This window comes from Gobio gobio (genome assembly GCF_949357685.1).
Source record: "Gobio gobio genome assembly, chromosome: 16".
In the NCBI taxonomy this organism is placed as follows: domain Eukaryota; kingdom Metazoa; phylum Chordata; class Actinopteri; order Cypriniformes; family Gobionidae; genus Gobio; species Gobio gobio.
In genome coordinates, this window is record NC_137109.1 from 49,374,003 (window position 1) to 49,387,540 (window position 13,538).

The following is a 13,538-nucleotide window of genomic DNA, read 5'->3' on the forward strand; positions in this document are numbered from 1 at the left end:
AAATATTTCTCTTTCAAATAAATGCTGTTCTTTTGATCATATATCAAAGATAAATTCAAAAATATGTTGCTTTCAACATTAATAATAATAATAATCAGAAATGTTTCTTGAGCAGCAAATCAGCATATTAGATTTCTGAAGGATCATGTGACACTGAAGACTGGAGTAATGGCCATTAGTTATTTGAAGTTTAAAAAGACTTCATAATATTACTGATTTTTGACTGTATTATTGCAGGTGAGAATAAGAGACCGATTTGATCTCGCCAAACTTTTGTACAGTACCTGGTAGTACAAAACAGCCCACAACCACTAATGGAAGCTAAATGTTCAAATTAATTAGGTCACTGAATTTCCTTTTTAAAAAGAAATGGAATGGGTTCTGTCCTCAAAAGACAATTTTTTCTAGCAGAATTGTCGACCAATGAGATTTCACTGTGGGCGGAGCTACTCAGCACATTGCATCTTCTCATGTTCATGTCTGATTCAGTGTCGCTGTTATGGTGTGTTCACACCAGATGCAAATGAAGCATTTCGCGCGAGTGATATACATGTTAAGTCAATGCAAAGACTCGAATAGACATTCTGCAGCGCGATTCGCACGAATTGAGCGTTTGATGCGTGATTCTCGCGAATTGAAAAATCTGAACTTTGGCGGATATTCGCGCGGCGTTAACCAATCAGGAGCTTGCTCTAGTAGTGACAACAATGAGGACAAATCATATGTGGATACCCGGAGCTATATGTACTTTATAGAAACAGCAATAAAAAGGATCTTGCTTGGAAGAAAGAGAGTGAGGAGGTGGGACAAGTTGTAGAAAACGCTCTACTCAATTTGAGCTCTACATAGAGTGATTTCAGGGTGATTTGGACACGTTTTACCATTGAGATGACTTGGAAAAAGTGTCCCAATCCCCCTGAATTCACCCTATTGAGACTACAAGCTAGCTAAAGCCGGCAAATCGAGCTTATTCGTCGTATTTTAAAACAATCCATGTCAGCCATTTCACAACGCGACGAGCCGGCTGGCAGAAGCCCCTCCCATGACGCAAATTCACGTCTGTTGTGAAGTGAATGTCACGCGCGAATTAAGCGAGTAAACTCAAAATGTTCAAAATGTTCCAACTATGCGTGAATAGCGCGATATATTCACTTCATTCGCGTCTGGTGTGAACGCACCATTAGTGTCACTGATTAATTGATTAAAGTGATGTTTACTATAACTTTACTGGTGCGTTCACACCGGACGCGAATGACGCGAATAATTTGCACTATTCGTGCAAAGTTGGACGCTTGAACATTTGGAGTTTACTCGTTTCATATGCGAATTCGCCTCATGGGTGGGCTTCTGCCAGCAGCTCGTCTCGTTGAGAAATGGCTGACATGGGCTGTGATTACACGTCTTTTTTGTTAAAATCTACTGTTCATGTGTGACAAAACATAGTTTTAAGACTTTTTCAGGCGATAATGTAGTTGTTTAAAGCTCAAATCTGTGGTTTGTTTATAAAGAGAGCGCCTATTTGAACATGTGATCTGGCGTTTTCGGAGTTGTGAGCTCCAGTGGATCAGCGGCGCTCATTAACCCCGGCGAGAGCAGCCTTTCCTCGGCCAGTCCTTCTGCCGTCTGCCGCTGGCTCTGATGTCTCTGTGGCGTCTCCAGCTGTAATTCGTCTTGTGTAGATGTAACAGCCGATCTTTGGTCTCATGGATCTATAATTTGTTCTCTTGCTAATCATTTAGGCTGAGGGCAAAGTGAAGTTTCATTACTTTTTTATTTTTAGGCTGTTTAACTTTACGTTACCGTTGTAGACGACTAGCGCTGACTTTGAATGTTTGACTGAATTGTTTGCTTTATTGCATGTATAGCTTATTATACCTTTTACTTATAATTTTGTATTATTGATCATACATAAACTTATATTTAACAAAAAGAGACTGGGTTGTGTTTCATGTCATTTAATGTTATCACAGTGAGAATCATATGCACTTGTCTGAACCAGATATTAATATATGATTAATATAAACCAGATTTTCTCCTCATTGTTGTCACTACTAGAGCAAGCTCCTGAATGGTTAACGCGGCGCGAATATCAGCCAAAGGTCAGATTTTTCAACTTGTGTTTTTTTTTCTTCAAATTGTGTCGCAGAATGTCTATTCGCGTCTTTGCATTGACTTAACATGTAAATCACTTGCGCGAAACGCTTCCTTCGCGTCCCGTGTGAACGCACCATAACACTTGTACACAGCAGACGCATCAAAACAAATCAGATCCTCTAATCGAAGAAAAACTTTTAACAGTCTAACATTAAAAAACATTAAAAAAGCATGTAGAAATGAATCACACGCAATCAAAAAGGGCTTGTTTTTTATTATTAACCAAATCTAAGCACTGAGATAAAGAAAAACACTTACCAGGATAAATCAGTTTACAATTCACATTCCCAACAGGCAGATTAAACGGAAACGTCACATGCAGCCGTGTTTCGATTTGATTTAAAGACTCAAAAAGTGCGTGTGGAGTTTACATCTGCTGTGATCTCAGCAAGTTATTAATGATGTAACTTATCTCGTATTATTCCAGAGGTTAACTAACGGTCAGGAACAGAAACTGCAAAATACAAAAAGAGTTACACTCTTCTTTATCAGTAAAGCTGTAGGAAGAAAACTGCATAGAGTACGAGAGGGATTATCATATGTACACCCACAAGTATCGCCGTACGTTATCCGCACGTTATCGATGACCTCCCCAAAAAATATAAAAAATAATTTAAATCACATACACAGAAATAAGTCAGTAGAGCGAGCCAAATCTCCATGTGAGCTCTCAACGTTGACCTCTTTCACAGCAGTTGAATTACATTTAAATCACTTTTTCCGTCCATACAAACTTCTTCTGGTGCTCCAACTGCACCATTTGTTCTGTACCTGAGTTTGGCTTTGGTTCTGGATCTGTATTCAAGGTCTAGCCGAGCGTTCCTGATCCATAAAGGTGAAAAACAGACACACTGCGGTGGTGATGAGGGTGTGCATGGCCTCGTACAAGAGTTTCGGAGAAAACACGCTCCAGATGAAGAGGTGGTATCGGAGACTGGTGACCAGAACCACGTAGCACACGACTGGGATGGACCGCAGGAGGGCGAAGCAGTAGCTGCCATGACCTAGGCCCATTACAGCCCTGGAAGAGACCAGAATAAAGACATTCAGTCTATGATATGTGTCATTATATAATACTGTATTCATAAAGCTGCCAGGTCTCATCGACTCATTTAATGCTAATGGAAAAGCTATTACCTCCTTAACTAAACTGTGATTATGTGTTATGTTTCACGACAAATGTCTATGATACATTCATCGGGACAAAAGTCACCTATCACGGTCTGTTGTCACAGCCATCAGCAAGTCTAGCCGCAAAGATATTGAGACTTTAATGGACTAGACTGGGTCAGGCTGGCCTATACTGCATTGGACTGGAATGCACTTGACTAGATAAGAAGGACTGGAATGGACTAGACTGAACTGGAACTGGAGTTGATTTTACTGGACTGGACAAGACTAAATTAGACTGAACTGATTGAGTTGATTATAGACTAGACTGGACTACACTATTGTGAACTCAACTGGATTGGACTGGACTAGAATTAACTGTAATAAACTAGAATGAGCATGACTGGACTAATATGGACTCAAGTGGGTTAGGCTAGATTAGATTACCATAACTTATACTACGGGGCCGTTGAATGCTTGAATCTGATTGGTTGATGAACGTTCTGAGGTGTGCAATTATTTTCTGGGAGACGCACAGCGAACGTAGTTCCAGGCAGCTCTTGACCGCATTACAGTTCCATATCACTTCGCATAGTTTACTGTAATAACGGAAATTACAGGACTAAAAAAAAACACCATGACAGACGATTTTCCTAAAGTTAATTTTAATATTTACGGGAACTATAAAACGTTCAACAAATGGGCGGCAGGAGTATTAGACGGTCCAGATGAAGAACAACATAAACGGAAGCGGACATCAAAGACAGCCGGCAACAACAAAAGACATAAAATGATTAGCGAAGAACAGCTAGACATACTCGAGGGAGAAAAACACGAAGAAAACACCAAAAAAACAACAGCTTGGGCAGTTAATGTGTTTAACGACTGGCTTAAAGCCAAAAATACATCTCTGGATGAGGTAGAGAGAGAGGGGGCATCCACTTTAAATACCCTGCTGCGAACTTTCTATGCCACTGTCCGAAACGCATCCGGCGCAGATTATTCAGTGTCAAGTTTTATTTCCCTTAGAGCTGGACTGAACCGCTATATATCCAAATACAACATCATTGGTCAATCGGAATTTAAGTCATCCAACGACGTATTCAGGGCCGTCCTCAAAAAGTTTCGAAAGGCTGGGAAAGACGTCAGTACTCATCATCCTCCCATCTCCACTGCTGAAATACAGCGCATTCGTCACTCTCCGTATCTGGCACCAGACACAGCAGCCGGACTGGTTCGCAAGGTCTGGTTTGACATTCAGCTGAACCTGGCGAGGAGGGGGCGTGAGGGAAATCGAGAGTTAAGACAGCATTCATTCGTTATTAAAAAAGATGAAAATGGAGGTGAATTTGTTTGCTTGTCTTATAATGCAGAAACAAAAAACCACAAAAAGCCCAACGATCCCAAAAAAGACTGTTCCCGAGGATTCATGTCTGCCAACACAAGTGACCCCCTTTGCCCAGTTAAAAGCTTCAAAAAGTACCTCACTAAATGCCCACCTGATGCCACATCCTTCCATCTTCATCCTCTGAAAGCGACACAGGAGGAGCTTGACAGGCGAGAGTTCTGGTATTCTCACGAACCCATGGGTGTGAACTACCTCGGAAATATGCTTCCTTGCATCTGCGAGGCAGTGGGGTTATCCAAAAGATACACCAACCATTCATTAAGAAGCACAGCAGTTCAAATACTGTCTGAAGCAGGGCTGGAGAGCAGGCAAATCATGTCTGTCACAGAGCACAAGTGTGAAACAAGCCTGAGAAGCTACTGGGCACCTTCAGCAGAAGAAAGAAAACAATGGAGCCTGATCCTCTCAGGAAACAAAAATTCAAACGCCACAGAAAATCAAGGCCGGGACCAACAGGAAAAGACAATCTCCACTACACAGCTCCCTGCGCTTGATCTGCCATTTTCGATGTCTAATTTTACAATTAACGGAAGCGTGCAGTTTAATTTCAATAAATAAAACATGTAGGTCTAGATAAATAAAGTTGTAGCATGAATCAAAAAGTAAATATAATACAGCTGGTAGGCCTGCTGCATGATTTTTTTCCGCGATATTATTGCAGGTACAACAAATAATATAGATATGCCTAAGGCCTTTTGTGTTTCATTCATTTTTGCAAAAAAAAAACAAGCAAAAAAACAGAAAATGCAACGATTTAATAATAATTAAATGAATATATATACATTCACAAGCTTTTCTGTCTCATTACTGCAATCACATGTGCTCGCACACATACACTACAGTTTGCACAAAAAGGTGTTTTCAGCGCTGACCTGACGATTTGATCAGTTAGCCTATAGGCCTATATAGTGTAGCAACTTAATGTCTACATTGTCTACACATGACATTTTTTCCACTATAGCGAGGTAATAACAGCACTGTTTAGAGACGCACAGAGGTAGCCTCTCTCTGTCTCTCTCTCTCTCTCTCTCTCTCGCTCTCTTTCGGAACTAGCAAAAGAGCCATTGGATGAGACGCGGAAGAAATAGTCCTACTCACAATAGCGATTTAAGTACAAAAACCGGACGAATCCCTTTTAATATATGATCGGTTTCCGCTTCGCGTCGTGACCGCATCACCACCTCGGGTGTGCATTATCATTCTAATAATTGAACGGCCCGTCGTCAATTATTCCTTACATATAAACTGCACTAGACTAGAATGGTCTGGACTGGACTAGTGTGGACTGAAGTGAGCTAGATTAGATTACCTAAATTTTTAAACTGGACTGCAGTTGATGATAGACTGGACTGGACTATTTTGAACTGAATTTGAATAAATTCTGACTAATTTGACTAAATTGGTACTAGAATGGGCAGGACTGGACTTGTATGGACTGAAGTGGGCTAGGCTAGATTAGATGACCTACATTTTTAGACTGGACTGGACTAGACTACTTTGGACTGAATTTGAATGGACTGGACTAGAATAAGATAAACTTGACAGGATTGGACTAGTATGGACTGAAGTAGGATAGGCTAGATTATATGACCTCAACCAATAATCTGGACTGGACTAGACTACTTCGGACTGAATTTGAACGGACTGAACTGGGCTAGAATGGGCAGGACTGGACTAGTATAGACTGAAGTGGGCTAGGCTAGATTAGATGACCTCAATTTTTAAACTGGCTTGGACTAGACTACTTTGGACTGAAATTGAATGCGTTGGACTGGACTAGAATGGACTAAACTGGGCTAGAATGGGCAGGACTGGACTAGTATGGACTGAAGTGGCCTAGGCTAGATTAGATGACCTGAATTTTTAAACTGGACTGGACTAGAATGGACTAAACTGGGCTAGAATGGGCAGGACTGGACTAGTATGGTCTGAAATGGGCTAGGCTAGATTAAATGACCTAAATGTTTTATCTGGACTGGACTAGACTATTTTGGATTGAATTTGAATGGACTGGACTGTACAAGAATGGGCAGGACTGGACTAGTATGGATTGAAGTGGGCTAGGCTAGATTAGATAACCTGAATTTATAAAATGGACTGGACTAGACTACTTTGGACTGAATTTGAATGGACTGGACTAGAATGTGCTGAACTGAGCTAGAACGGACAGGACTGGACTGTTATGGACTGAAGTGGGCTAGGCTAGATTTGAGGACCTCAATTTTTAGACTGGACTGGACTAGAATGGGCTGAACTGGGCAGGAATGGACTAGTATGGACTGAAGTGGGCTAGGCTAGATTAGATGACCTCAACCAATACACTGGACAGGACTAGACTACTTCGGACTGAATTTGAACGGACTGAACTGGGCTAGAATGGGCAGGACTGGACTAGTATGGACTGAAGTGGGCTAGGCTAGATTAGATGACCTCAATTTTTAAACTGGACTAGACTAGACTACTTTGGACTGAAATTGAATGCGTTGGACTGGACTAGAATGGACTAAACTGGGCTAGAATGGGCAGGACTGGACTAGTATGGACTGAAGTGGCCAAGGCTAGATTAGATGACCTGAATTTTTAAACTGGACTGGACTAGAATGGACTAAACTGGGCTAGAATGGGCAGTACTGGACTAGTATGGTCTGAAATGGGCTAGGCTAGATTAAATGACCTAAATGTTTTATCTGGACTGGACTAGACTATTTTGGATTGAATTTGAATGGACTGGACTGTACAAGAATGGGCAGGACTGGACTAGTATGGATTGAAGTGGGCTAGGCTAGATTAGATAACCTGAATTTATAAAATGGACTGGACTAGACTACTTTGGACTGAATTTGAATGGACTGGACTAGAATGTGCTGAACTGAGCTAGAACGGACAGGACTGGACTGTTATGGACTGAAGTGGGCTAGGCTAGATTTGAGGACCTCAATTTTTAGACTGGACTGGACTAGACTACTTTGGACTGAATTTGAATGGACTGGACTAGAATGGGCTGAACTGGGCAGGAATGGACTAGTATGGACTGAAGTGGGCTAGGCTAGATTAGATGACCTCAACCAATACACTGGACAGGACTAGACTACTTCGGACTGAATTTGAACGGACTGAACTGGGCTAGAATGGGCAGGACTGGACTAGTATGGACTGAAGTGGGCTAGGCTAGATTAGATGACCTCAATTTTTAAACTGGACTAGACTAGACTACTTTGGACTGAAATTGAATGTGTTGGACTGGACTAGAATGGTCTAAACTGGGCTAGAATGGGCAGGACTGGAATAGTATGGTCAAAAGTGGGCTAGGCTAGATTAGATGACCTACATTTATAAAATGGACTGGACTAGACTACTTTGGACTGAATTTGAATGGACTGGACTAGAATGTGCTGAATTGAGCTAGAATGGACAGGACTGGACTGTTATGGACTGAAGTGGGCTAGGCTAGATTAGATGACCTCAACCAATAAACTGGACTAGACTACTTTGGACTGAACTGGGCTAGAATGGGCAAGACTGGACTAGTGTGGTCTGAAGTGGGCTAGGCTAGATTAGATGACCTAAATCTTTAAACTGGACTGGACTAGACTATTTTGGATTGCATTTGAATGGACTGTACTGTACAACAATGGGCATGACTGGACTAGTATGGATTGAAGTGGGCTAGGCTAGATTAGATAACCTGAATTTATAAAATGGACTGGACTAGACTACTTTGGACTGAAATTGAATGGACTGGACTAGAATGTGCTGAACTGAGCTAGAATGGACAGGATTGGACTGTTATGGACTCAAGTGGGCAAGGCTAGATTAGATTACCTCAATTTTTAGACTGGACTGGACTAGACTACTTTGGACTGAATTTGAATGAACTGGACAAGAATGGGCTGGACTGGGCAGGACTGGACTAGTAGGCTAGGCTAGATTAAATGACCTCAAACAATAAACTGGATTGGACTAGACTACTTCGGACGGAATTTGAACGGACTGAACTGGGCTAAAATGGGCAGGCCTGGACTAGTATGGACTGAAGTGGTCTAGGCTAGGTTAGATGACTTCAAACAATAAACTGGATTGGACTACACTACTTCGGAATGAATTTAAAAAGACTGAACTGGGCTAGAATGGGCATGACTGGACTAGTATGAACTGAATTCGATTAGACTATGCTCAATTAGGCTAGGCTAGATAAGACGACCTCAATTTATAAACTTGACTGAACTAGACTACTATGGACTGAATGGACTGGACTGTACTATAATGGACTGAAATGGGCTAGATTAGATGGCCTTAAACTATAAACGGAAGTAGACTGGAATTGATGGTAGACTGGAATGGGCTAGACTACTTTGGGCTGGACTAAAATGAACAGAACTGGATTGGAGTTGGTTATAGACTGAATTGGATTGGACTGGACTATAAAGGGCTGAAGTGGGCAAGGCTAGATTAGATGACCTCAACATATAAACAGGACTGGACTACCTTGGACTGAACTGGACCAGATCTGTATAAATGGGTCAGCCTCTAAAATGAACTGGACTAAATTGCACTAGACTACTGTGGAATGAATTTGATTGGACTGGACAAGAATTGACTGAACTGGACTAGAATGGGACTGGACTAGATTTCACTGGATGTGATAGATTGGACTAGAATGGACTGAAGTGGGTTAGGCTAGCCCAACCTATAAATAATTGTTCATTATAATTCTTGTTTTGAACAAATGCTTAGTGTCTCAGCCTGAAGAACAAGTATTATTCGTATGATAGACCCCAGACTCCTGGATTTCAGTTCCTAGATTTCAGGCTGTTGTATCAGACATCTTCTCTCTAGCCCTGGGCAAATCAATGTGTGAGCAGTCTGTATTACTCCCACCGTGATAGTTCACTGTGAGCTTCTCCAAGGAACAAATGCCCTCATTCCCTCTTCCCATGCTTTTGGATGTAGGGCAGTTTCTACAGCGCCGAACAGCAAAAGCTCCTCGATCTGCGGATATGAGTCAAAGGCATTCCGGCATCAGCCTTGCATTAAAAATGGAAGTTTATTGTTGCGGAGCCATAAATATTGATAGCCCAATCCCCCAAAGTGGTAAACACAGTGCTTTCTGTCAATACTGATATGACAAGCAAAACATTAGGAGAAAATAATAACACATGCAGCGCCCATCTTTCACAAAGAGCGTGAATGCGTGAGCTGGTTGGAGCCGGCTGAAGACGCTCCCCGGATGAGTGCGATGCCGTGGCGTGTTTTGTTGTGAATTTAAACTCCCTCATTCTTCCACCGACAGGGACTGGCGCAGTCTGCCCTGTAAAAACCCCTCTCACAGGGACGGAGAGACATATTCTGGGAGATTTCCTCTCCGGGGTAATTACACTCACAGATTTTATGTGACAGTGAAGGAGGACAAGGATGAGCGAGATAGCAGTGCAGGGTTCAATCTGGAAACTAATCAGTGAATTTGAATTACGTTATGAGAGTTTTATGAGATACACAAGCAAAAGTTGAAGACTGAAAGGAGATATCGCTACAATCAAGACAACACTACACATGTGGTTGAAGCGTGTATGAAAAACGGACTTCTTTTAAATGAAAGGAACCCAAACCCATGGCTTTGGAACATGTACTGGTGCAATTTAGTTGTATTATCTGGGGAAAATTAGCATTAGCTAACATGTCATGGGAAATTTCGGCCCGTTTTAAATAGTCTGTATCTCATTTCTGGAGTATGCACCAAAGACAGGCTTTCCTGTTAGTACACACACACAAAAAAATTAGGTTCTTCAGGTTGAGGTGCTATATAGCACCGTTATCGTATAAAGAACCTGTTAATGCCAGTGTGGTTCTTTAGGGTGGTTGAGGTGCTATATAGCACCGTTATCATATAAAGAACCTGTTAATGCCAGTGTGGTTCTTCAGCGGTTCTTCAGGGTGGTTGAGGTGCTATTTAGCACCGTTATCATATAAAGAACCTGTTAATGCCAGTGTGGTTCTCCAGCGGTTCTACGGGTGGTTAAGATGCTATATAGCACCGTTATCATATAAAGAACCTGTTAATGCCAGTGTGGTTCTTCAGCGGTTCTTCGGGGTGGTTGAGGTGCTATATAGCACCGTTATCATATAAAGAACCTGTTAATGTCAGTGTGGTTCTTCAGCGGTTCTTTAGGGTGGTTGAGGTGCTATATAGCACCGTTATCATATAAAGAACCTGTTAATGTCAGTGTGGTTCTTCAGCGGTTCTTTAGGGTGGTTGAGGTGCTATATAGCACTGTTATCGTATAAAGAACCTGTTAATGCCAGTGTGGTTCTTCAGCGGTTCTTCAGGGTGGTTGAGGTGCTATATAGCACTGTTATCGTCTAAAGAACCTGTTAATGCCAGTGTGGTTCTTTAGGGTGGTTGAGCTGCTATATAGCACTGTTATCGTATAAAGAACCTGTTAATGCCAGTGTGGTTCTTCAGCGGTTCTTCGGGGTGGTTGAGGTGCTATATAGCACCGTTATCATATAAAGAACCTGTTAATGTCAGTGTGGTTCTTCAGCGGTTCTTTAGGGTGGTTGAGGTGCTATATAGCACTGTTATCGTATAAAGAACCTGTTAATGCCAGTGTGGTTCTTCAGCGGTTCTTCAGGGTGGTTGAGGTGCTATATAGCACTGTTATCGTCTAAAGAACCTGTTAATGCCAGTGTGGTTCTTTAGGGTGGTTGAGCTGCTATATAGCACTGTTATCGTATAAAGAACCTGTTAATGCCAGTGTGGTTCTTCAGTGGTTCTTCAGGGTGGTTGAGGTGCTATATAGCACCGTTATCATATAAAGAACCTGTTAATGCCAGTGTGGTTCTTCAGCGGTTCTTCGGGGTGGTTTAGATGCTATATAGCACCGTTATCGTATAAAGAACCTGTTAATGCCAGTGTGGTTCTTCAGCGGTTCTTCGGGGTGGTTGAGCTGCTATATAGCACCGTTATCGTATAAAGAACCTGTTAATGCCAGTGTGGTTCTTCAGCGGTTCTTCGGGGTGGTTGAGCTGCTATATAGCACCGTTATCATATAAAGAACCTGTTAATGTCAGTGTGGTTCTTCAGCGGTTCTTTAGGGTGGTTGAGGTGCTATATAGCACTGTTATCGTATAAAGAACCTGTTAATGCCAGTGTGGTTCTTCAGCGGTTCTTCAGGGTGGTTGAGGTGCTATATAGCACTGTTATTGTCTAAAGAACCTGTTAATGCCAGTGTGGTTCTTTAGGGTGGTTGAGCTGCTATATAGCACTGTTATCGTATAAAGAACCTGTTAATGCCAGTGTGGTTCTTTAGCGGTTCTTCAGGGTGGTTGAGGTGCTATATAGCACCGTTATCATATAAAGAACCTGTTAATGCCAGTGTGGTTCTTCAGCGGTTCTTCGGGGTGGTTTAGATGCTATATAGCACCGTTATCGTATAAAGAACCTGTTAATGCCAGTGTGGTTCTTCAGCGGTTCTTCGGGGTGGTTGAGCTGCTATATAGCACCGTTATCGTATAAAGAACCTGTTAATGCCAGTGTGGTTCTTCAGCGGTTCTTCGGGGTGGTTGAGCTGCTATATAGCACCGTTATCGTATAAAGAACCTGTTAATGCCAGTGTGGTTCTTCAGCGGTTCTTCTGGGTGGTTGAGCTTCTATATAGCACTGTTATCGTATAAAGAACCTGTTAATGCCAGTGTGGTTCTTCAGCGGTTCTTCTGGGTGGTTAAGGTGCTATATAGCACTGTTATCATATAAAGAACCTGTTAATGCCAGTGTGGTTCTTCAGCGGTTCTTTAGGGTGGTTGAGGTGCTATATAGCACTGTTATCGTATAAAGAACCTGTTAATGCCAGTGTGGTTCTTCAGCGGTTCTTCTGGGTGGTTAAGGTGCTATATAGCACTGTTATCATATAAAGAACCTGTTAATGCCAGTGTGGTTCTTCAGCGGTTCTTTAGGGTGGTTGAGGTGCTATATAGCACTGTTATCGTATAAAGAACCTGTTAATGCCAGTGTGGTTCTTCAGCGGTTCTTTAGGGTGGTTGAGGTGCTATATAGCACTGTTATCGTATAAAGAACCTGTTAATGCCAGTGTGGTTCTTCAGCGGTTCTTCTGGGTGGTTAAGGTGCTATATAGCACTGTTATCATATAAAGAACCTGTTAATGCCAGTGTGGTTCTTCAGCGGTTCTTTAGGGTGGTTGAGGTGCTATATAGCACTGTTATCGTATAAAGAACCTGTTAATGCCAGTGTGGTTCTTCAGCGGTTCTTCGGGGTGGTTGAGCTGCTATATAGCACTGTTATCATATAAAGAACCTGTTAATGCCAGTGTGGTTCTTCAGCGGTTCTTCTGGGTGGTTGAGCTTCTATATAGCACTGTTATCATATAAAGAACCTGTTAATGCCAGTGTGGTTCTTCAGCGGTTCTTCTGGGTGGTTAAGGTGCTATATAGCACTGTTATCATATAAAGAACCTGTTAATGCCAGTGTGGTTCTTCAGCGGTTCTTCTGGGTGGTTAAGGTGCTATATAGCACTGTTATCATATAAAGAACCTGTTAATGCCAGTGTGGTTCTTCAGCGGTTCTTCTGGGTGGTTAAGGTGCTATATAGCACTGTTATCATATAAAGAACCTGTTAATGCCAGTGTGGTTCTTCAGCGGTTCTTCTGGGTGGTTAAGGTGCTATATAGCACTGTTATCGTATAAAGAACCTGTTAATGCCAGTGTGGTTCTTCAGCGGTTCTTCTGGGTGGTTGAGCTTCTATATAGCACTGTTATCGTATAAAGAACCTGTTAATGCCAGTGTGGTTCTTCAGCGGTTCTTCTGGGTGGTTAAGGTGCTATATAGCACCTTTATCATATAAAGAACCTGTT

The 13,538-nt window shown here is 42.0% G+C and overlaps 1 protein-coding gene across 3 annotated transcripts in view; it reads right to left on the reverse strand.

Annotated features, from left to right (window-relative positions):
- Positions 1-2,344: 2,344 nt before the first annotated feature.
- Positions 2,345-13,538, reverse strand: part of pigg (phosphatidylinositol glycan anchor biosynthesis class G (EMM blood group)) — a 348,519-nt gene continuing 337,325 nt past the window's right edge. For 2 of the 3 annotated variants that reach the window (XM_079839043.1, XM_079839044.1), the window contains one exon: positions 2,345-3,175. In XM_079839043.1, the coding sequence (XP_079695169.1) occupies positions 2,956-3,175 (220 nt within the window). In that variant the 3' untranslated portion in view covers positions 2,345-2,955. The remainder of the gene's footprint in view (positions 3,176-13,538) is intronic. The other variant, XM_079839045.1, reaches the window with a different exon arrangement.